The sequence below is a fragment of the Pongo abelii genome, chromosome 7 (genome assembly GCF_028885655.2).
Source record: "Pongo abelii isolate AG06213 chromosome 7, NHGRI_mPonAbe1-v2.0_pri, whole genome shotgun sequence".
NCBI lineage: Eukaryota > Metazoa > Chordata > Mammalia > Primates > Hominidae > Pongo > Pongo abelii.
The window spans coordinates 31939806-31964365 of record NC_071992.2 but is presented as its reverse complement, the minus strand read 5'-3'; the positions used below and the strand labels follow the sequence as shown (position 1 = coordinate 31964365).

Genomic DNA, 24560 nt, shown 5'->3' with positions numbered 1-24560 from the left:
TGAGCTCAAGCGATCCAACCTCCTTGGCCTTCCAAAATGCTGAGATTCAGCCATGAGCCACCGTGTCCAGCCCCGTAATTTTTTTAAGTGACTACTCTTCATGATTAGGGAAATGCTCATGAAGGAATGTTAAATTTAAAATAAGAACTTGGTTAACAAAGCCTTTTAACATGCAATCTGGTCTCAAAATCTATCTCCCCACTGATGGCCAGGGGTAATTTCTACTCCTCTGATTGGTTAAACCAGGACGTCTACTTCCTTCTTTTTCTATTTGCATTCTGTAGAGAATGATTCATTTCTCTGGACAGTAGTAGAAAGAACATTTATCTGGACAGTAGAAAGTGATTTGTGGGAATTGATCTAACGAAAGAAGTTGGAGCCAGAGATGTAGACTGGAGCCCTCTGTCTGCCCAGAGGACAGCCCGGATCCAAGATGGGCAGAAACAGAGAGGTGGTGTCTCCTTCCAGTCCTGTTTCTTTTGTTAGATCTTAACTCGTTCACTTCCCAACTCCTGCCCCCGCTGCTCCCTCCCGTTTGGCAACAGTTTCCCTATCCTTCGTTACCCATTCTGTTACTTCCAAGACTCTGCCCATTGCTCCTGAGTTCCCTTTCCTACATGACTGGTAGTACCTGCTTATTGACACCCCACCCCCTCTTTTTAAAAAATTCAATCACTACCCTTCTGGAATATCCTCTCATTAATGTGCTCTGATCTCACTTCCAGATCTGGATTTGATGTTTTCCTTCTCTTGCTTGATCTAGAAGTAACCCTCAGGTTACCCCTGCTTTTTGTCTTGTTCTGGCCCATTTATTGGCCCAAGCAGAATACATATACGTGTGTGTGTGTGTGTGTGTGTGTGTGTATTTTATTTTTTTTTGAGACAGGGTCTCACTCTGTCACCTAGGCTGGCATGCAGTGGCACAATCATAGTTCACTGCAACATTGAACTCCTGGGCTCAAGCAATCCTCCCACGTCTGCCTCCCAAGTATAGAATAGTATTTTGATGAATCGTGCCTATCCTTACAAATGCACGGACGGGGCCAGCTGTCTCTGTCTTGCAGGCAGTGGCCCTGGACAAGTGAACTCAATTCTGTGGACCATGTACTAGAGCTCAGTAACCCATGGAAACAGCACCCAGTGGGCACACACCTCCTGACCTCTGGCCTCCCACTTTCATCAGCCGAATCACTCTGAGAGGTTTGGCAGCTCTTTCAGGTCCCCAGGGGATCTCATTCATTTGTTTGAAAATAGTGTCTGAGAGTTTGGTGATTAAGAAATCCCTAAGAGGAGGGTAAGCTAGGCCATGAAAACCATCAAGCTCAGGATGCTGGCAAAGCTGAATAAGAAAATGTTTAGCAGAAAGCTATAGCATTAGCCTTTCTAAGAGCAGCAAGAAACTATAGCCTTCATTATTTATAGATTGAAAAGGCATCATCACCTAGGAAGTGTCATGAGAACTCAGGATATCTGTCAGCATATCTGTCAGCATATTATTTTGTATTTTCTTTTTTTTTTTCAGACACAGTCTTACTCTGTCACCCAGGCTGGTGTGCAATGGTGCCATGTTGGCTCACTGCAACCTCCACCTCCTGGGTTCAAGCGATTCTCATGCCTCAGACTCCAAAGTAGCTCGGATTACAGGCATGTGCCACCATATCCAGCTAATTTTTTTGTATTTTTAGTACAGATGGGGATTTGCCATGTTGGCCAGGATGGTCTTGAACTTCTGGCCTCAAGTGATCCTCCTGCCTCAGCCTCCCATAGTGCTGGTCTGGCCTGTCAACATATTATTCTGAATATACTACCCTCATAGTGCAGCCCCATCCTTCTGAATCATAGCAGCTACTAAGCTGGGCTGGCCTCCTTCTTAATCTGTAGACAGTCGTCATGATCAACAGGCAGCCAGTGGCTTTAATATATGTCCCAGGTTTAGCAATCCACTCCAGTAGTTAAACTTCTCCATAGGAGACAATCCAACCTTGGCCTTTTTCTATCCATGTAGTTTCATAAAGCAAACCACAGGAAGGCTTCACTGATACACACTCAGTCTGTTGATTCATCTATACTGGATTCATCAATTCCATGAGAACTTGGAAAAGGAGGCTGGTATGGTTTGAATGTGTCCCCTAAAGTTCAAATGTTAGAAACTTAATCCTCCGTGCAGCAGTGTTGGGAGATGGGGCCTAATGGAAGGTACAGTCTTGTGTCACTTAATATGGGGACACATTCTGAAAGATGCATTGTTAGGCTATTTTGTCATTGTATGAACATATAGAGTGGCCTTACACAAAGCTGGATGGTCTAGCCTACTACACACCTAGGCTATATGGTATAACCTAGGGGTCTCTGACTCCCACTGCTGATCTACGGCCTGCTAGGAACTGGGCCACACAACAGGAGGTGAGTGGCAGGCAAGATTATAGATAGATTATGGGCATTGCAATGACCAATTGCAATCATTAGTAATTATACTGATTAGAATGCCAACTATCAGATAGTACATTCAAATCACTTACAACAGATTCTTCACAGATTTATAACATAGAAGATGGTTCAGAAAACTTGATTCTCCATAGTCTAAGAGTTCAGTACTAAGAGGTGAAGGGATAGTGATTATACTTTATGTGAGCTTTTTCCAAATGTCTAAATGCATCTATTTCCAAAACATTTCAAAGGAAATGATAGACTAAAATGGCCGTGACTACTTTAGCATTTTCTTCCTGATAATGGCTGATTTGGATGTTAGCAAAGCCATCTCATGGGGAAGCAGTCTGAACCCCTCTCCTGGAGGCAGGAGTTCTGGCCCTGTCCCAGTTCTAGCACAGGCCAACTGTGGGACCCAAGCAATTCCTTCTGGGCCCCAAGTTTCCTAGTACGCCAAAACAGGATGTGGATAAAATATTCCTTTTAGAGTATTTAATTTTAAAACTGAAGGCATTATGATTGTATAAGTGCTCTATTAATTTTTCAACACATTAAGCGGAAAAAGTAAGGCATCCATCTCCCAACCTACCTCTATTCATCCAAAAGAATTTTATAGAAAGCAATGGAAGAAAATCTGCTGAGTGCTCAAGGTTCTTTATAAACACCTGGCATTTCCTATTATGTTCCTTCCATTTGTTTTCTATTGTATAAAAAGAACAAAGTGATATTTTTGTGGCTCATCAAAAAACTGAGAGTCGACAATAGTTCTTTCCTACTAAGAAAACACTGTTAACTTCTTTGACTCTTTCTTTCCTGAATAGTAGGTTTAATTTCTTAGCCTATATTTGGCAGCTCATAACAGTCAGATACTTGTTAATCTGTTTTGGCTCGTTTCCAGGGACAATCATAACAACAGCTAGAGATGCCAGATTATTTCTAAGGAAGTATTTTTGTCTTGCTTGGTTCTTGCTACACCTTTTTCTTCAGAAACACCTTTTAAGTTACAACAAGTGAGATAATTATGTATGTATGTTTTCCTTGCAGGGAATTTGTGCAGTTCATAAGATTCAAGTGATACTTTGGTTTAGTTTCGTGGCCAATCTGGATATGTTACATCGAGTGCCTTAGGTGGATTCATTAGCCTGAGGACATGTGAGGTGATGTTTTCTGGCATTCTGAACTTACTAAAGGAATGCTTTCCACAACTTTGCTTCTAAATTGTTTGTTTAGAGCTTAGATGACATTTCCCTGTAGAAAGAACATTATGTTAACTCCTAATGGATGACACTCATGGTAATGACCTGAATTCAAGGGAACATGTTGTTTAGGATTGAAGAGAAGAGCAAAGGTAATTTCCTCCCCATTTCTTAAATATGCAGCTGACCCTAAGTACATTTTATTTTTATACTTTTTTCTGTTTATATAGTTATGTAAATAACTATATAATAAATTATATTTATGAACTATATATGGACTTTGTTTAGATCTTGATTCAAATGAACCGACTTTGAAAGGATATTATAGGGAAATTTAAACACTAACTGGATAGTAAAGCTTTATTGTTAACTTTTTCAGGTGTAATAATCATATTGTGATTTTTCTTAAGAATAAGGAAGGGTCACATTTTAGAGATATTCACAGATTAAATGATACGTCTTGGATTTGCTTTAAAATAATCTGAGTTAGAGAGAATGGAGAATACATGGATGAAACAGAACAGCCACGTGCTCAGAATTGTTGAAACTGGTTGATTGGGAGTTCAATGTATTCTATTTTTTATAGGTTTGAAAATTTACATGAAAACAAGTGTGCAAGAGACTACTGGGTAGATAAGGAAGAGGGAAGTCAGATACAGGAATTTCCATTCCCCAGTTCCTAATGAAAAGATCAAAAACTGCAAAAAATCATTGTGGCCCCAGTGACCCATCCCGTCTTCCGGCATCCTCATCATCCCACATTGAATCAAGGTTGGTCTGTGTGATGAATATTACATGACAGAAGTGATGGTATGTCACCTCTGAGATTAGGTTATAAGAGACAGTATGAGACTAACAATCTTACCAACTTTGTGTTTTGGTGGTTTCTTCTTCACTGCACTCCAGGTACAATGGCCTTGCTATCTTCTGGGAAAAAAAAAAAAAAGCATATTCCTCCCTTTGAGCCTTTGAAATTGCTGGTCCTTCTATCCAGAATGTTCTTACCCAGGTCTCTATGGAGAGAGATGCTGCTCCTTTACATCATTCATGTCTCTGTCCAAATGACATCTTGCCAGAGAGGAACACCTTGTCTAAAATAAATCCCATTCCCATGCCATCATTCCCATCTCCTCACTCTGCTCTATTTGGTTCATTTACTTTTCATTGATTGAAATTATGTTATTTATTGTTTGACTAAATGAATAAATTACAGGTCTGGATAGAGCTTCCTAAGCAGGAATAAGTATAGACATGGGAACCATGCAAACATATGTCATACTTGAGGTTTATATGTGTGTATATGTATGTGTGTGTGAGTGAGAGAGAGACAGAGCGAAAGAGAGAAATGTTAGTATGACATTAGAAAACCTGACATATTTAGGAATAAATGTAGTAAAATGACTGTAAGACTTGTACTTGGAAAACTATAAAACACTGCTGAGAGATGTTGCAAACCTCAATAAATTGAGAGATATACCATGTTCATTGATTGAAATACTCAACATTGTTGTGGCAGATTGCATTTTCCAAAGATGGACACCATAATATATTCCCTCCCATATGCTTTTCTTACAATGTAACATTAACACTCTTCCCATTGAATGGTCTATGGTCATTCCCCTTGAACCTGGGGGGACATTTACACAACTGGGTTGACCACTAGAGTATGGCAGAAGTGATGCTTCGTGACTTCTAAGGTAGGTCATAAAATGTCTATACACTTCTGATTGGTTTTCTTGGGATGATTCATACTCTTCGAATGGATGTAAGAAAGCCACATTGCCATGGAGAGGCAGAGTTTTATATGGAGAGGAGCAGAGACCCCTGGCCTTCATACTAGCTGAGCTCCCATTTAGACATCCAGCACCAATTGCCAGCTATGTAAGTGAACCATCTTGGGAGATGATCCACCAACCCCCAGCTGACACCATGTGGAGCAGACAAACCCTTACTGTTAAGACCGGACCAAATTACAGATTTGTGAGCTGAACAAATGATTATTGGTTTAAGTCAATAGGTTTTGGGTGGTTTGCTGTGCTGCAATAGATAACTGTTACAATTGTTAAGATTCATTCTCCCCAAATTGATCTATAGCTTCAATGCAATCCCAATCAAACTCCCAAAAGTTTTTTTGAGAGAGAGTCTTGCATCGTTACCCATGCTGCAGTGCAATGGTGCGATCTCAGCTCACTGCAACCTCCACCTCCTAGGTTCAAGGGATTCTCCTGCCGCAGCCTCCCGAGTAGCTGGGATTACAGGCATGCAGCACCACACCTGGCTAAATTTTTTTTGTATTTTAAGTAGAGATGGAGTTTCACCATGTTGGCCAGGCTGGTTTTGAACTCCTGACTTCAAGTGATCCACCCGCCTTGGCCTCCCAAAGTGTTGGGATTACTGGCGTGAGCCACCATGCCCGGCCCTCCCAAAAGTTTCTAAAAATAGAAATTGACAAGCTAACTCTAAAGTTTATATGAAAATACTAGACTGGGTGAAGTGGCACAGGCCAATAATCCCAGTACTTTGGGAGGCTGAGGTGGGAGGATTGCTTGAGGACAGGAGTTTGAGACCAGCCTGGTCAACACAGTGACACCTTGACTCTACATAAAAATCTTGAGTGAATTTTTGAATACAGAGTAAAGTAGGGGTCCAATTTCATTCCTTTGCATGTGGATATCCAGTTATCCCAGCAGAATCATCTTTAAGAGATGATTCTTTCCACATTGAATTACCTTGACACCTAAAGTTAAATTTTTTTTTTTTTTTTTTTTTGAGAGAGAGTCTCGCTCTGTTGCCCAGGCTGGAGTGCAGTGGCATGATCACGGCTCACTGAAACCTCGGCCTCCTGGGTTCAAGCGATTCTCCTGCCTCAGCCTCTTGAGTAGCTGGGATTACAGGCGCGTGCCACCACGTACAGCTAATTTTTTGTATTTTTAGTAGAGATGGGGTTTTACCACGTTGGCCAGGCTGGTCTCGAACTCCTGACCTCAAGTGATTTGCCCGCCTTGGCCTCCCAAAGTGCTGGGATTACAGGGGCGAGCCACTGTGCCAGCCTAATTTTTTTTTAAAGATAAAAAGAAAACAAAAAAGAAATCACTGGAATGCTTGGGGGAGCAGAAGGTAAGGAGCTCTCCACCAGCTTTCCTGTTAGACCCCACACCCCTAATCCAGAGGCCAGGACATTTCTACTGCCATCCAGAGGCCAAGAAACCACTGCCAGAATCACATATCCCCGCATCGGGTAAAAAGCAGTGCAATGGAGTCTTGTCAGCCCCAGAAAAAACACACCAAAGCCCTCATACCACTGCTGGCAGACGAAGGATGTATTTTGCTTTCCTTCAGGTTTCCAAGTCATCTCATGAGTTTATTTTATTAACAATATCTAGGCTGGGTGTGATGGCTCACACCTGTAATCCCAGCACCTTGGGAGGCTGAGGTGGGCGGATCACTTGAGCTCAGGAGTTGGAGACCAGCCTGGCCAACAGGGCGAAACCTCGTCTCGACTGAAAATACAAAAAATTAGCCGGGCATGTTGGCGGGTGCCTGTAATCCCAGCTACTCGGGAGGCTGAGGCAGGAGAATCACTTGAACCCAGGAGGCCAAAGTTGTGGTGAACCGAGATGGCGCCACTGCACTCCAGCCTGGGCAACAGAGTGAGACTCCGTCTCAAAAAAAAAAAAAAACCAAAAACCAAAAACAAAACAAAAAAACCCAAAAACGACAAACAACAAAACACACAAAACACAATATGTAGATGAAACACAGAACCCTGGAGGTAAGGGAATCGAGTAAATGTAGTTTCAAGGCTCCTGAGATAAAAGGGGATGGGAATCAGTAAACAATATACAGCTTATCAACCAGTCCCAGAAGAACAAACGCTATATGATTCCATGTATAGGAGGTACCTAGAGGAGTCAGACTTACAGAAATAGAGTAGAATGGTGGCTGCCAGAGGCTGGGAGGAGGGAGAATGGGAGTAGAGTTTGTCATGCAAGATGAAAAAGTTCTAGAGATCTGCTGTATAGAATTATGCGAGTATATAACAATACTGAAGTGTACACTTAATAATTTAAGACGGTATTTCAGCCAATCCTGTTTGAAAAGAAAAACAAAACAGTTGGGTGTGGGGGCTCATGCCTGTAATCCCAGCACTGTGGGAGACTAAGGCTGGTGGATCACTTGAGCCCAGGAATTCAAGACCAGCCTGGGTAACATGGCGAAACCCCATCTCTAAAAAGAAATACGAAAATTAGCCAGGCATGGTGGCTCATGACTGTAGTCCCAGCTACATCGGAGGCTGAGACAGGAGGATTGCTCAAGCCAGAGAGGCGAAAGTTGCAGTGAACTGAGATTGCACCACTGCACTCCAGCCTGGGTGACAGAGAAAGAACCCGTCTCAGAAACAAAATTAAACAAAGATGGTAGATTTCATGTTATGTATTTTGTTACCACAGTTAAAAAAAATATACATATATATGTATATGCATATACAAATACATACAACTTATTAAGCGACCATTTACATTTTGCCCTCTTTATATTTTACAACTAAAAGAGTATCATGTAACATCTCATGCACGTGCAGTCTTATGATAGTTCTTATTCTTCTATTTTTCCCCAAATGGCTGGGGGAGATCTGGATCCATGCTGTTCTTTTATGTTTGTTATGGAGGAAGCAACTGTTAACAGATTTTCCAACTCAGAATCTGCTTCAAAGGGATGAGCTATTTGGACACTTTTCAGAAACTTGCTTGGGGCAAAAATCATTAGTAATAATGACAATCAATTATAATTTTATTATTTTATCTGAGGTAGTTTAATGGCAGCATTAAAAACATTTATTTATTTATTTATTTATTTATTTATTTATTTATTTATTTAGAGATGGAGTCTCACTCTGTTGCCCAGTCCGGAGTGCAGTGGCACGCTCTCGGCTCACTGCAACCTCTGCCTCCCAGGTTCAAGCGATTCTCCTGCCTCAGACTCCCTAGTAGCTGGGATTACAGGCATATGCCACCACGCTCTGCTAGTTTTTGTATTTTTAGCAGAGACTGCATTTTGCCATGTTGGCCAGGCTGGTCCTGAACTCCTGTCCTGAAGTGATCTGCCTACCTCAGCCTCCCAAAGTGCTGGGATTATAGACATGAGCTGCTAGGCCCAACTTAAAAGCATTTTTATAAAAAAATCATGAAAAAATTCTCCATATTTAAAAAATACCTAGTTAATATTTTCGTATATAGCTGTTATGGGCTGAGTAGTATTCCCCTAAGATTCATATCCTAACTCCCAGTACCTCAGAATGTGACTATATTTGGAGAAAGGGCTTTAAAGATGTAATTAAGGTTAAATGAGGTCATTAGCATGGTCCCTCGTCCAATATGACTGGCATCCCTCTAAAATCAGACAATTAGGACACAGACACAAAATAGAAATTGACAAGTGAATTGTAAAGTTTATATAAAAAAAACTAGATAGGGTGCAGCGGCAGCTCACGCCTATAATCCCAACACTTCTGTGTGAGGACACAGGGAGAACGGGCCATCTGCAAGCCAAGGAGGGAGATTGCAGGGAAAAGAAAGAGGCATCAGACTGTTACTGTGTCTGTGTAGAAAGGGAAGACATAAGAAACTCCATTTTGACCTGTACCCTGAACAACTGCTTTGGCCTGAGATGCTGTTAATCTGTAACTTTGCCCCAACCTCGAGCTCACAAAAGCACATGTTGTATGGAATCATGGTTTAAGGGATCTAGGGCTGTGCAGGATGTGCCTTGTTAAAAAAATGTTTACAGGCAGTATGCTTGGTAAAAATCATCACCATTCTCCAGTCTCGATAAACCAGGGGCACAATGCACTGCGGAAAGCCGCAGGGACCTCTGCCCTGGAAAGCCGGGTATCGTCCAAGGTTTCTCCCCATGTGATAGTCTGAAATATAGCCTCGTGGGATGGGAAATCCCTATGAATGGTCTGTGCTGAGGAGAATTAGTAAAAGAGGAAGGGAGGCGAGACATGTTGGCAGCAATGCTGCTTTGTTATTCTTTACTCTACTGAGATGTTTGGGTGGAGAGAAGCATAAATCCGGCTTACGCGCACATCCAGGCATAGTACCTTCCCTTGAACTTATTTGTGACACAGATTCCTTTGCTCACATGTTTTCTTGCTGACCTTCTCCCCACTATCACCCTGCTTTCCTACCACATTCCTCATGCCGAGATAGTGAAAATAGTAATTAATAAATACTGAGGGAACTCAGAAACCGGTGCCGGTGCAGGTCCTCCGTATGCTGAGCGCCAGTCTCCTGGGCCCACTGTTCTTACTCTATACTTTGTCTCTGTGTCTTATTTCTTTTCTCAGTCTCTCGTCCTACCTGACAAGATATACCCACTGGTGTGGAGGGGCAGGCCACCCCTCCAGGAGATCTCAGAAAAAACTGAACCTGCTGACACCTTACTGTTGGACTTTCAGCCTCCAACAGTGAGAAAATAAATGTCTTGTTGTTTAAACTACCCAGTCTGTGGTACTTTGTTATTGCAGCCCTGGCAAATTGATATAATAACCTTCCAGCTTTTTCCACATGTACACATGTATCTGTATGTACATATATTAATATATTTATGTTTTTCTGGCCAGGCATGGTGGCTCACACCCATAATCCCAGCACTTTGGGAGGCCAAGGCAGTTGGATCACTTGAGGTCAGGAATTCGAGACCAGCCTGGACAACCCAGTCTCTACTAAAAATACAAAAATTAGCCAGGTGTGGTGGCAGGTGCCTGTAATCCCAGCTACTTAGGAATCTGAGGCAGGAGAATCGCTTGAACCCAGGAGGCAGAGGTTGCAGTGAACCAAGATTCTGCCACTGCTCTGCAGCCTGGAAGACAGAGCGAGACTCTGTCTCAAAAAAAAAAAAACCAACCAAACCAAAAAATATATATATATATTTTTTTCCCAAACAGTAGATTCACACTAATTTCTATTTTATAGCCTGCTTTTTAAACTTTATGTCTATAAGCATTTTTCTACAATGTAATTTTTAATAACCACCTAATATAGTCATAGTTGATTTAATTGATCTTCTGCTAACTTTCAGATTTTAAAAATTTTTTGTAGAAACAGGATCTCACTGCTGTTTCCACCATCTTTCCGCACCACCACAATGGCGCGCGTGAATGTCCTGGCTGATGCTCTCAAGAGCATCAACAATGCCAAAAAGAGAGGCAAACGCCAGGTGCTTATTAGACTGTGCTCCAAAGTCATCGTCTGGTTTCTCACTGTGATGATGAAGCATGGTTACATTGGCGAATTTGAAATCGTTGATGATCACAGAGCTGGGAAAATTGTTGTGAACCTCACAGGCATGCTAAACAAGTGTGGAGTGATCAGCCCCAGATTTGATGTGCAACTCAAAGATCTGGAAAAATGGCAGAATAATCTGCTTCCATCCCACCAGTTTGGTTTCATTGTACTGACAACCTCAGCTGGCATCATGGACCATGAAGAAGCAAGACGAAAACACACAGGAGGGAAAATCCTGGGATTCTTTTTCTAGGGATGTAATACATATATTTACAAATAAAATGCCTCATGGACAATAAGAAAAAAAAAAGAAAGAAACAGGGTCTCACTATTTTGTCCAGGCTGGTCTGAAACTCCTGGCCTCAAGTGATCCTCCTGCCTCCACCTCCCAAAGCACTGGGATTACAGGCCTGAGCCAGCACACCTGGCCTTAAGATTGTTTTGATTTTTCAATACCATAATTAGTAAAGCGATGACCATCTTCTGTCTCTGATTAATTCCCTAGGATTACAATACAAGAAGTTAGTAGGTCAAATGGTATGCATATTTTGAAGGTGTAAAGGGGAAAAAAAAACATTTTTTTTCCTCTACTCACACATCTCTCAATACTTCTGATTACCAAATGTATGGTTTTTTTTTCTCCCCCACACTGACCAATTCTCCAGCACTAGCTGGGTGTCCTATAATTCAATTCATGTCTGATACTGACTACCTGGAGTTAGCATCAGATCCCACATGGTGAGGGCCCAGTCCCACAAGATTGTCCCTCCCTTCAGATGCAATCACAAGTAGTAGGTTTCCAGAGAACCCACAATGTCTGTCTGACTTGGCTACAAATCAGAGGTTCCCACAACCCCCTTCTTGGGTTTGACCATTTGCTAGAGCAGCTCATAGAATACAGGAAAGTGCTTTACTTTATTACCTGTTTACCCTAAGGGACACAACTCAGGAACAGAAGGACATTTATCACATAAGACAGGGGTCCCCAACCCCCAAGCCCCGCAACCCCCAGGCCAGGGGCCAGTATCAGTCCATGGCCTGTTAGGAACCGGGCGGCAGAGCAGGAGGTAAGCAGCTGGTGAGCGAGCATTACTCACTGAGCTCCACCTCCTGTTAGGTTAGTGGTGGCATTAGACTCTCACAGGATCACGAGCTCTATTGTGAATTGCACAAGCGAGGGATCTAGGTTGCGCGCTCCTTGTGAGAATCTAGTGCCTGATGATCTAGAGGTGGAACAGTTTCATCCCAAAACCATCCCCTGCCTCCCTGTCCATGGAAAAACTGTCTTCCACAAAACCAGTCCCTGGTGCCAACAAGATTGGGGACCGCTGACCTAACAGACTGCAAAGATGTTAGGAGCTATGTGCCAGGAAATGACAGTAGTAACCAATTTTCTTTTTTTTTAAGACAGGGTCTCACTCTGTCACCCAGGCTGGAACACAGTGGTATGATCACAGCTCACTGCAGCCTCTACCTCAAGGCTTAGGTGATTCTGCCACCTCAGCTTCCTAGGTAGCTGGGACCACAGGCATGTGCCACCATACCTGGCTAATTTTTTGTATTTATGTAGAGACAAGGTTTTGCCATGTTGCCCAGGCTGGTCTCAAACTCCTGGCCTCAAGCAATCCGCCCAGCTTGGCCTCCCAATATATTTCTTATTATATCACAATATTACAGAAGGCTTTTAATATTTACTACCAAATTACATTTTAGAAGGTTGAGACCAACTACTTACACTCCCACCTAAAATCTATGAGAGTGATCGTTTTCATATGTACTACCTGGGTATTATAATTTCTTAGAAACACTGGGTATTCTAATCTTTATAGATCTTTATCAAATTTATGGGTAATATAAAGTATCATATTGATGTTTAAATTTCATTTATTTGATTACTAATGAGAATAATGCCCCTTCCCGCACTCTTTATTTGCCACTTATGGGTTTTTATTCAGAAATTGTCTGTTTATATATTTTGCTATTTCTCTCTTGGGCCTTTTGTCTTTTCCTTATCTATTTGTGAGGTTTTAAAGCATTCTCCTAAGCCTGGGCATCATGGTGAAACCTTGTCTCTACAAAAAAAAAAAAATTAGCCAGGCATAGTGGTGCGTGCCTGTAGTCCCAGCTACTTGGGAGGCTGAGGTAGGAGGATCACCTAAGCCCAGCGAGATCAAGGGCGCAGGATTAGATGAAGGTATGCATTTTTGGTAAGAATATCATGGAAGTGGTGTGCTTTTCAGTACATCATATCTGGTGGTACATGATATAGATTTTTTTTTTTTTTTTAAGATGGGGTCTGGCTCTGCTGCCCAGGCTGGAGTGCAGGGGTGAAATCTTGGCTCACTGCAATCTCTGCCTCCTGGGCTTAAGCGATCCTCCCACCTCAGCCTCTGGAGTAGCTAGGACCACAGCGGCACCACATCCGGCTAATTTTTGTATTTTTATAGAGATGAGGCTTATCATATTGCGCAGGCTGATCTTGAACTCCTGCTCTCTAGGGATCCACCTGCCTCTGCCTCCGAAAGTGCTGGGAATACAGGCGTGAGCCACCACTCCTGGGCCACAGTATTTATATCAGAAAAAAGTCAAATACTGTACATGAGTTTCAGGAGCAGGAGAGAAATAAGGGAAGAGTTGTATAAAGAAGGGCGGTCGACTGTCTTGCTGGCATTCACATTCCCCCATGTCTTGAGGTCAGGTGTGGCTGTGTGACTTGCTCTGACAATGAAAGGGGAGTAGAGGAGGTGCGTGTGACCTCCAGGCAGATCTAACAGCCACCATGGAGGCCTCCATGCTTGTTCCCAAGTCTGCCAAAAGACGGACAATGCTACTGATAGCCCAGGTTCCTCAGACAATATTCCAGTAGAATCACAGCCAATCTGTGATACATTGAGTGAGAAATAAACCTTTGTTGTTAGCCCTGAGATATGGGAGTCGTTTGCTGCTGAAGCATAATTGAGCCCATCTGGACTCCATCAGAGAGTTTTCCAACTCGAATAAATGTCCACAATGGGCCATGCAGGGTTCTAGGTGGGTATCCAAAATGTCATGTAAGCTGGGCTCAGTGGCTCACGCCTGCAATCCCAACACTTTGGGAGGCTGAGGCAGGCAGATGACTTGAGGTCAGGAGTTCAAGACCAGCCTGGTCAACATGGTAAAACCCTGTCTCTACTAAAAATACAAAAATGAGTTGGGTGTGCTGGCGGGCACTTGTAATCCCAGCTACTTGGGAGGCTGAGGCAGATGAATTGCTTAAGCCGGGAAGGTGGAGGCTGCAGTGAGCCAGGATCACACCACTGTATTCCAGCCTGGGTGACAGAGCCAGACTCCATCTCAAAAAAACAAAACAAAACAAAACAAAACAAAAAATGTCATGTAAGATGTGTCATTCTGAGCATAACTTTTCCCTACCTTCCTATCCAAGCAGATGGCAGGTTCTGGGTTCATTGTCTCAGGACGAGTGTTAAAGGAAGGAGAATACATTGTTGAATAAGGTTTATCCGTATTAAGATTATACTATGTGCCTTTGAATCAAATCCATCTTTGTGATGAAACAAAGAGCCTCTGAAGAAAACCAAAATGTTTTCCCTAGGGTTCAGTCCTGGGGCAGCCTAATTGGATTTGGGTGCAAAAAATGTAAAACGTTCTCTAACTTTAACCCTCATCAGCCTGACTTTGTACAACAGTTGTTAGGGTCTTCTTAGGCCGGTGGGTGGCTCCAATACTTAAAACTGTAAAAACAGAGCTTCGGTGTGTTCTATTGTTTCCTCAGTGGTGAGTTCTCTGAATTTGTTTTCTTCCTGCACTGTTGGGTGATCCTCTTTGCATGGAGACCCCCTGGCTGGACGGCCAGCCATGCCTGCTTGAGGGTCTCACTAAAGGGAGAGGCACAGTGTTTTCCCAGCATTACGGATGAAAATGATGTGCTGCTGAGCAGAGGGCCCGGTGGCTGCTCTTCCAGACTTGGTATTCTTATCCTCGCTACTGCAGGAAACATGTTCTCTCTGGCCCATAATGGAGGGTGAGATGGAGACCTGTGTGTACGTGGAGATGCGTAGTCATCTGCTGGTTTGGCTGCTTCCCTGCTGCACCCCAAGTCCTCCCCCTGCAAGTTGCCTCAGTAAGCCCCCTCCTGCTCCTGGATTTCACCACTTGCAGCGATGACAGGCTCTTTGGCAGGGGTCCCACAGTTTCCCTCTTCAATACGATCCTGTATGTTTTCGTTTTCTCAGAAATTTCTTAGTTTCAGATCCACCAAGGCTTCCCTTTCTTGTTTTAACTTTGCCAATGTATTTCTCTGTTCTTTGTTTTGTTTTTGTGACAGTCTTGCTCTGTTGTGCAGGCTGGAATGCAGTGGTGCAATCTCGGCTTACTGCAACCTCTGACTCCCAGGTTCAAGCGATTCTCCTGCCTCAGCTTCCGGAGTAGCTGGGATTACAGGCATGAGCCAGCCACCACACCCGGCTAATTTTTTTTTTTTGGGAGAGAGGGGGTTTCACCATATTGGCCAGGCTGGTCTCAAACTCCTGACCTCAAGTGATCCGCCAGCCTCAGCCTCCCAAAGTACTGGGATTACAGGCGTGAGCCACTCTGCACCCGGCCAAAAAAGTGTATCATTTCTAAGATTCGGTGCAGGAGTAGGGGTAGGGAGGATCAATATGCTTAGTCAAGTAGATCGTTAAAATGTGTTTTTGAAGTTTGTCCTCTTAAAAGAGGAAACTGCTTAGCAATACAGGCAATTGGTAAGAAACAGTGAAAGTATCAGCGAACATCTAACATTCACTATCTATGTGAGCTCTCTGCGGGTTACATTTAAATCTCACCACCACTTTATGAGGTAGATACTATTAGTATCTTCACTTTATAGATGTGGAAATAGGACACAGGTTAAATAACTTGGCTAAGGTTACACCACTAGCATCAAGAAGAGCTAGAAGTTGGGTGGTCTGCCTCCGGAACCTGGTGTGTAGCCCCTATGCTGTGATGTGTGCTACAATGTAAACCCTCCAGGAATTTAGAAAATGGTTACAAAGGCCGGGTGCAATGGCTCATGCCTGTAATCCCAGCACTCTGGGAGGCCGAGGTGGGTAGATCACCTGAGGTCAGGAGTTTGAGACCAGCCTGGCCAACATGGTGAAACCCTGTGCCTACCAAAAAAAAAAAAAAAAAAAAAAAAAAAAACAACTTAGCTGGGCATGGTGGCGCACACCTGTGATCGTTACTTGGGAGGCTAAGCCAGGAGAATCGCTTGAACCCAGGAGGTGGAGGTTGCAGTGAGCCGAGATCACACCACTGAACTCCAGCCTGGGCGACAGAGCAAGACTCCATCTCAAAGAAAGAAAAGAAAATGGTTACAAAGTTAGCGTCCCAACTCTGAATAGTGTTTTGTTTGGCAAGGGTCTGAAACAAGGCAAATCGTGGCATGTCTGGGTAACAGGTGGATATGATGAACCAGTCTGGATCTGTGTTCCAGAACCTTTATTTTTATTTTCAATCTCTCCCTTACTACTCCTTTACTCCTACCCAGGTGACATGGATGAGCAAAAACTTGGTAGTCATCACTGACTCCACTCTGTCTTCCACACAACTCATCAGCAAACCTGCTTTTATTCGTTTAAAATATAGCCTGAGTCTCATCACTTTTTATATCTCCATGGTATGTGGGATCCAGAGATCAGGGTGTCAGAATCAAAAAGGTGTCCCCAACTGCATCCGAAACCCCAGGACACTGAAGAACCCGACTGCTGCTCCAAAGGAACTCTCACATCCTGTGACCCTGCTGGCTGGCACAAGACCCACCAGAGCAACAGAAAACCCCCCCTACCCGACCTCTGTCTCCCAAACCTTTCCCTTCCGTGAACTCCACACCTCTCTTGGCTTGGAGATGAACTGGCTTCCTTTGATATATTTCTATGTCTCTCTTATCTCATTAGATTACCACTTCAGAGAGGGACTGTGCTCCAAGATTTTCCTATTTCCAGTAGTACCTGGAATGCGGCATGTAACTGCCACTGGGAACAAGGAAGTTTTCTAGAGGAAAAGCTGAAACCAAACGTGGAATTTCAGCATTAACTATCTCATGACATAGCCGAAGTGAAATACAGAGATGTGAACACCAAGTTGTTTCTAATACATTGGACATTTCTTAGCATCTGGGTTTTTAAATGTATATATTTTTGAAATCACTGTTTAAGCACTGTTTTGATTTAGTTGATAATTTAATAAATTATTTAATTTAAATAATTACTAGGCCATTTAAATTAGTAAATGACAAACATCATTTGTAGTATGAAGTATAGCTCAAAACCATCTTCTTTTTCTTTTAATTCTTAGGGACTAACACCTTTGTCTTCACTGCTACACTCAGTTAATGTTTAGAGCCAATTCTTGCTTATGTTTTGGAAGTTGATGATTTAGAACCTCCCTGACAAAAATAAATCCACCTACACTTGGTTTAATCCTAGGAAGTTGTTTCAGTTGTAAACCCTTTTAGAAACAATCCTCAAATAGATGACATAAGTAAACCTAGCTTTCAGGAGAACATCTGTCCTATTTTGGGGAGGTTCCCAAATCTACACAAGTTCATTTACTTTTATGTCACAGTTGTATTTACACGATATTATACAATAAACTGATCTACCAAGAGAAAAAGATACTTCTGATATTAAATGCCAGACACACTATATATCAAGATAATGAATAAATACTAATGATCTTACAAACAGATATGGAAATACTCAGGTTTATTCTTTGGCATTTTATTCTATTGGCTGGTTTCTACGGTTGTAAACTGCCACAACGCTTCTCTTTCACAGTATTAGACATTCTACTTGCTTTTTTTTTTTTGAGACGGAGTCTTGCTCTGCCACCCAGACTGTCTCGCTCTGCCACCCAGACTGGAGTGCAGTGGCGTGATCTTGGCTCACTGCAACCTCTGCCTCCTGGGTTCAAGCGATTCTACTGCCTCAGCCTCCCAAGTAGCTGGGTCTACAGGCGCCACCATCACACCCGACTTAATTTTTGTATTTTTAGAAGAGATAGGGTTTCACTATGTTGGCCAGGATGGTCTCGAACTTCTGACCTCAAGTGATCCGACCCCCCTCAGCCTCCCAAAATGCTGGGATTACAGGTGTGAGCCACCACGCCCAGCCTCTACTGGCTTTTGAAGTAAAAAAAATTCCTGATTCTGCCTCCACTACACACACACACACATACACACACACATACACACACACATGGAGTACTGCCTCTAAATGCAAAACTCCCCAGAATTATAGTTGAAAGATAAATGTTTTATGGTCATAATCTCTCACTCATAGAAACAGGTTTGGATTTTCTCTGTTCCCACCACCCTCTGCTGGAATTTACAAGCTTAACAGTTACTATCTGAATTACTGTCACTAACCGTGTGTATGGGCATAAACCCACAGATGTATTCAAATAATCTTCAAGAGACCGGAAGCAAAGCATACAGTATAAAGTTTCTTGTAAAAATAAACTGTAAATCTATCATCATCCCTTAACTTTCAGTAACTAAACACAAAGGGTGAAGTGAGATATAAGACCCCAGAAATCAGATAAAGGTCTATGGGTATCTTGAGCTCAGAATAACCCCTACATTAAAGTGTAGTAAACTTAATTATAAGGCTTCTTCCACTGCACAGCATGGTAACACCTCCCTTATCTGGTGCTCCTTTTGCAATCTCAAATTATCTAGTATACAGTTAAAAAAGCCTTTCAAGAGGAAGAATACCTGTCACAAAGCATTTCATTTGTGTAAGAGGTAGGAGGCACCCTAATTAAGTCCACTGATGTACTGTATACAGAAATGTTACATAATTGATTTAATAAGCTTGGTTGCCTTATTTTTTTCCTTGACCACTTTCCACTCTTCCTAATATACTGTAAGTCAGCAACTGGGAAACAAAATAAGTTAAGGGGTGCTAGAAACAAATACTCAGTTGTAGGAAAAGGATCAAAAACACAATTCCAGAAAAATACAGGTCTGCAGCCACTTACGATGTGGGGGAAATAGTTTATGATGATAGTCCTAAATTACCAAGGAAAAATTAAAGTGTTTTACTATATATTCTAAGAAAGCACAAGTGTACGATCCATTTAATACTTTCATCAAATGATTAAAGTAAAACAAACATTAGTTCTTAGTAAGTTAAGCTTCATTGATCTGAAATATTTACCTACAGGATATGTTTTCTTCCTTGAGAATGCCATAAAATGAACAGACTTGTAATAAAATCAGAGCTCCTAATTTTCACTGAAAGAAAGGGCAATGCAAGCTTATAGAGAAGGAATACGAATTTCAATTTCCCACCAATCGTATACATTATAAAGCATCCTGGGATCTAAAACACACGTACCACTTAACAATAACGTTGTGTTGCTTGTTAACTTTGGTGCATTGATTAAAAGTTATCCGAAACTTAAGAATCTAGTCACATTCAATATAAATATCCTAGACTTTAGAAATCTGGATTATTTTGGCCAAAGTGTGGTGGCTCACGCCTGTAATCCCAGCACTTTTTTCGGGGGGGTGGTTGGCCGGGGGTGGTGGTGGTGATGACTTGAGGCCAGGAGTTTGAGACCAGGGTGGTCAACATGGCAAAACCCCGTCTGTACAAAAAATACGAAAATTAGCCAGGCATGGTGGTGCAGGCCTATAATCCCAGCTACTCAGAAGGCTGAGTGGCAGGGCGATAACTTGAGGCCAGGAGTTTGAGACCAGTGTGGCCAACATGGCAAAACCCTGTTTCTACAAGAAATACAAAAATTAGCCAGGTGTGGTGACCTATGCCTGTAATCCCAGCTACGTAGGAGGCTGAGGTACGAGAATCGCTTGAACCTAGGAGGCAGAAGTTGCAGTGAGCTGAGATCATACCACTGCACTCCAGCCTAGGCACAAAGCAAGTCTCAAAAGAAAAAAAAAATCTGTATTGACAATGCCCCAAAAATCATATTAGAGCAGACATTTAGTGTCCACGGCCTAAACTTTTTAAAGTATATAAGATTATAATTAGGACAATTTGGGACACGACTAATATTTGAAAAAACAGAACAGTACTTTTCTCTCTTCACAGTGTACCAAACAGAAACATTTTTTGTTTAAAATGTTTGCAAAAAGTAACACGCTAATGAGTGGTAATAAATACATAATAAGAAGTCATAAAAATGTTCTGAAAATTTAAGAAGTAGGACCTTGCCTTTAGATCAGTAGTAGTCTTAAATGTCAACAAAACCTTTAAGAAGTAGGACCTTGCCTTTAGATCAGTAGTAGTCTTAAATGTCAACAAAACCTTTTATGACTGTTTTCGTAAAAGATTTTGTAAAAATTCTACTTCCCAGATTACCAATCCTTTTACTACAGCTCAAAATTACAGGGCTGCATTGTAATATGTTACTATGGTTTCCATTTTATTTTGGAATGGAAACTTCTGCAAGTCTAACATTACACCAATGTCATGTTGCTTTACATCACATTATTAAAATGTTAATGCACTGCAGAACGAAAGTGTGCAACATATTTTCATTTCAAAAACACCCACAAACTAAAATAGATATTGAAAATCTTTATTGTTTCATCATCAAAAGTTTTCTTTCCATAGAAGAATGGTAATGCTGTATCAGTGCATATTCTATGGAAAATTCATATCTCAAGTAACTAGCCTAGAAATCAGAGACAGCACTATGTCAAGCTAGTGTACAAGGTCAAAGACACAATGCTGCCAATGCAATTAGTATATAGAAAGAATACGCAGCTGTTAGAAAAAGAGTCTATGGCCAAGTGGATAAAACAGTAGCAGTGCACTGCACTGACATCCAGAACAGAAAATAGGGAAGGACCAGAGAATGCACTTCCTGCAAAAAAAAGTCCAGTAGATCACAGGCACAAAGAGTTCCCAACTGTCTCACCAGCTCTCTAACTCATGTATACCTGCACCTGCCTTATTACAATACCACAAGCCACTTTCAGCCTCCAGTGTGAAGGCTCCAGCCACACGCCGATATTTCGTCCTGCTTCCCGTCATCTCATATCTAAAAGTCATGGCTTAAGTTAGGCAACAAAACCTGTGGCTTTAGGCATCTTTAGTAAAAAAGCTGAACAAATCCCAAATTTATTCCCATTTTCTTGATAAATAAACTTCATAAAACAACAAAAGATAGCTGTCATGATTACTGAGTTTTGGCTGATGGCAAAATAATTTTTATGTAAGTATACTGAATAAACATACAAACAAATATCCTTAACAAAATACTGTCAGACCAACTTGAATGTTTTTATAACCCACTCCCGAAAAAAGTCCTGATAATTGTTAGATGTAAATGACCACTACAAATTGATCATGCCTGGTTACTGGGAATGTTTTGGTCAGGTATGTTTCTGAAGTTGCTATATAGCTGGACTTGGCTACTTTGCATTAACTCACACAACAAATGCCTTTTATAAGGAAACAGCAGATCTATCATGATGAAATCAAAATCAAAACAGTTCAGAGATATACAGGAGACTTGTCTTAAAAATACTTTTAAATTACATATGATATAACCTTAGAGAATACGAACTACTATTACCATGGTCTAAATCTTAAACTGTTAATGCATGAATTATCTGTAAGACTAACAAGTTACTTGTTAATCATGGCAAGGCCTTGCGGGGGAGGGGGCACTCTGAATGTACGGCATAGCAATTATTTTCCAGGTAAGTAAACACTTCTAAGTGTTATTAAACTATATTTGAAAAGTTATTTTATGTAATATATACAACATACAAAATAAGTCAAAAGGAGGAAGCAGAGGAAGGTTTTCTGGCATATATGATGCAAACATACAACTGTCCCTCATCAGTAGTGGTTCCATGTATGTCCATTTTAACAGGGGAAAACATGAAAGGTTGATAGGAGATCATAAATTTCACTTATAAATAGAAACAGGATTCAAAAACTGGAATTTCAATGTCATTTCTTCCCACATTGCAACTCACTCTAACAATAATAAACATAAATAAAAACCCTATCTCAAAAATGTTTTTACACTCTTACCTTAAAGTTTAACATAAATTCTTCTAACAATTGAGAAGAAAAGCACTCCTCTGTAGCAATTCCATAAAATAGTTTTCAATTCACAAAACATCTGTCTACCAGTAAAACCAACAACCCTTAACGGAGGGCATGGGCATTAACACTTGGCCCCTCTGAGGTATAAATGCAGCTATATTTGCACTGAGTATACAGTCTACAACGTATGCCAACCGTCTGCATGTTTGCATAACATTGGGAGTGATGTCATCCTGACTGATTGAAAACTTATTTTTATCACTTTTTGTAACAATGGAGGCTAAATAATTTTAAGAGAAAAGATGTACTTGCCCAGTAATAGAGCCGGCGGAATTCTGAATTCCTAACCAATGCAAATGATTACATTAAAAAAGTGTTTAACATTGCATATTGATTCCAAAAAAAAATCAACCGAACAGGAAAAACACATAAATATTTAAATTCAGCAGGACACCACAAAAAGCATACTATAGATAAGTGTGAAATCAGTCAAGCTTTTCCAAAAGAGAAAATCCTTTTAATCCTTCAGCAAGTCTCTGTGAAAATAGTATGCTTACAATAGAAGTGAGAAGGGAGCACCTAAAATACCCCCAAGAGGCTTGCTATACCATTCAGCATTAACTGCCCCATCTCCTGTGTGTGTGAATGGCCAACAAATGACAGGAAGTCCATTTGACAATAGTTCAGTAATTTCTTTTCACCACTGCTGCCAGCTGAAGTCGTCGTTGCTTCCAAAGACCAAGAAAAAGCCTAGTATAGTTGCAAAGATGACTGTGTTTCCTGTGAGAACAAGTGCACAAGCTCCCCACTCAATCTATGGAAATAAGATACACTCAGTTAACAGGCATGAAAAACGAAAGGAAAATGAAAAAAAAATCAAGGCTCTAGTTGTATCCCAATTACGATCTAAAAGAAACATGGCTTGTAACAATAATTGTCACAGTGCTGAACACATACTTATAAATATATATAGTATAAATATATATAAATATATATAGTATATACAGTAAAAAATATATAGTATAAATATATATAAATATATACAGTATAAATATATTTATAGTATAAAAGTGGTACTTTTATACTAGTATTTTCATTTACCTTTGGTTCCTTTAAAAAGAAAGTCATGAAATGACCATTCAAAAACAAGCTTGACTTCTGGGCTATGAAGAAGCAGCATAAAATTCTACAAGTTTCTGTTTATAAAGGAATGTGCTTACTCTTCCTTAATCTAAAAATCTATCTAGAGTAGATTAAATTTTAGCATATCACAGATGGAAACACGCCCATGTACATTCTTTTGAAGGGGTGGGAAAACAATTGCCTTCTCCATACGGCTGTCTTCTCTACCTCCCCAGAGATGAAGGCGCATGGATCAGTGAGTTTGGGAGGAAGAACTGAGTACCCGTAGCCAGCCCCTTCCCCTCTTCAGTGCTTTTCTGCCTGCAGAGCACATGCATCTTCTCAGGTCTTCCATATTTTAGGTTTTACAGGATAGGCCTGGGTTGTTCAGCACTGGGGGAGTTGATATGCTCAACTCCGACAGTTAAGTATTAGCAAGCCCGATGGGCGTGGTGGCTCACGCCTGTAATCCCAGCACTTTGGGAGGCTGAGGCGGGCGGATCACGAGGTCAGGAGATCGAGACCATTCTGGCTAACATGGTGAAACCCCGTCTCCACTAAAAACACAAAAAAAATCAGCTGGGCGTGGTGGCGGGCACCTGTAGTTCCAGCTACTCGGGAGGTTGAGGCAGGAGAACGGCGTGAACCCGGGAGGCAGAGCTTGCAGTGAGCTGAGATCACGCCACTGCACTCCAGGCTGGGCGACAGAGCAAGACTCTGTCTCAAAGTTAAAAAAAAAAAAAAAGGAAAAAAAAAGTATTAGCAAGCCAACAGCTGCTGCAGATCCAAGCCACGTTCTCCAATATCACTTTTATTAGTTAACAAGAACAATAAAGTGAGATTTTAATCTCTATCTTCTAGGCTCTTATGTCTTTCACCTCTTTTCATGTCATTAACAAAAACTTTGCTTGAGAAAAATGTAACATATGTTCAATATAAAATCATTAATGGAAGAATATATTCACTTACCAGATGTGCTCTGGCAAATACAATAGGGAGTCCAAAAGCTGACACGACAATGCCCGTTGTAAGAAAGATGGCAAGTTCCTTACAAGCGTTACTCATAGCATCTGTATCATCCACTAATCTTCTTGCTATGCAGTATGGAATAGGTGAAAGGATGTAAAAAAATAGAACAAAGAGGGGCCAGTATTTGCTAGAAAAAGAAAAATAAGTTAATGTAATTTTTGCTATGTCATTTTCCTACACACAAAATATGGTCTTTTTAAAAAATCAAGATTCAATCCCTTGACTTCTAATGGATGATACCCAACCTTAGCATAAAGCTGAAACAACCCTAAACTTCCCTTACAACACAAAGAACTCCCAAATTACAGAAATCAAAATACAGAAAAGAAGCTAAAAGTAATGTTGAACACTTTCAGTCAGAATACAGAATTTATCACAATAAAAATAGATGGCTTTTACTCTACATCTAGTTAACTGTATTGTACCAG

The 24560-nt window shown here is 41.3% G+C and overlaps 2 protein-coding genes across 3 annotated transcripts in view; one reads left to right on the top strand and one right to left on the bottom strand.

The window, feature by feature from the left end:
• LEPROTL1 (leptin receptor overlapping transcript like 1) overlaps positions 1–24560 on the bottom strand; it is a 42986-nt gene that overhangs the window by 9813 nt on the left and 8613 nt on the right. Inside the window, 2 exon segments of one of the 2 annotated variants that reach the window (NM_001131607.1) lie at positions 20479–22795; positions 24073–24259. In NM_001131607.1, the coding sequence (NP_001125079.1) occupies positions 22679–22795; positions 24073–24259 (304 nt within the window). In that variant the 3' untranslated portion in view covers positions 20479–22678. 2 annotated transcript variants of the gene reach the window in all.
• On the top strand, positions 10758–11227 carry LOC100434028 (small ribosomal subunit protein uS8-like). The gene has a single exon (XM_054561395.2). The coding sequence runs from the start codon at positions 10773–10775 to the stop codon at positions 11163–11165; it is 393 nt and encodes a 130-aa protein (XP_054417370.2). The 5' UTR covers positions 10758–10772; the 3' UTR covers positions 11166–11227.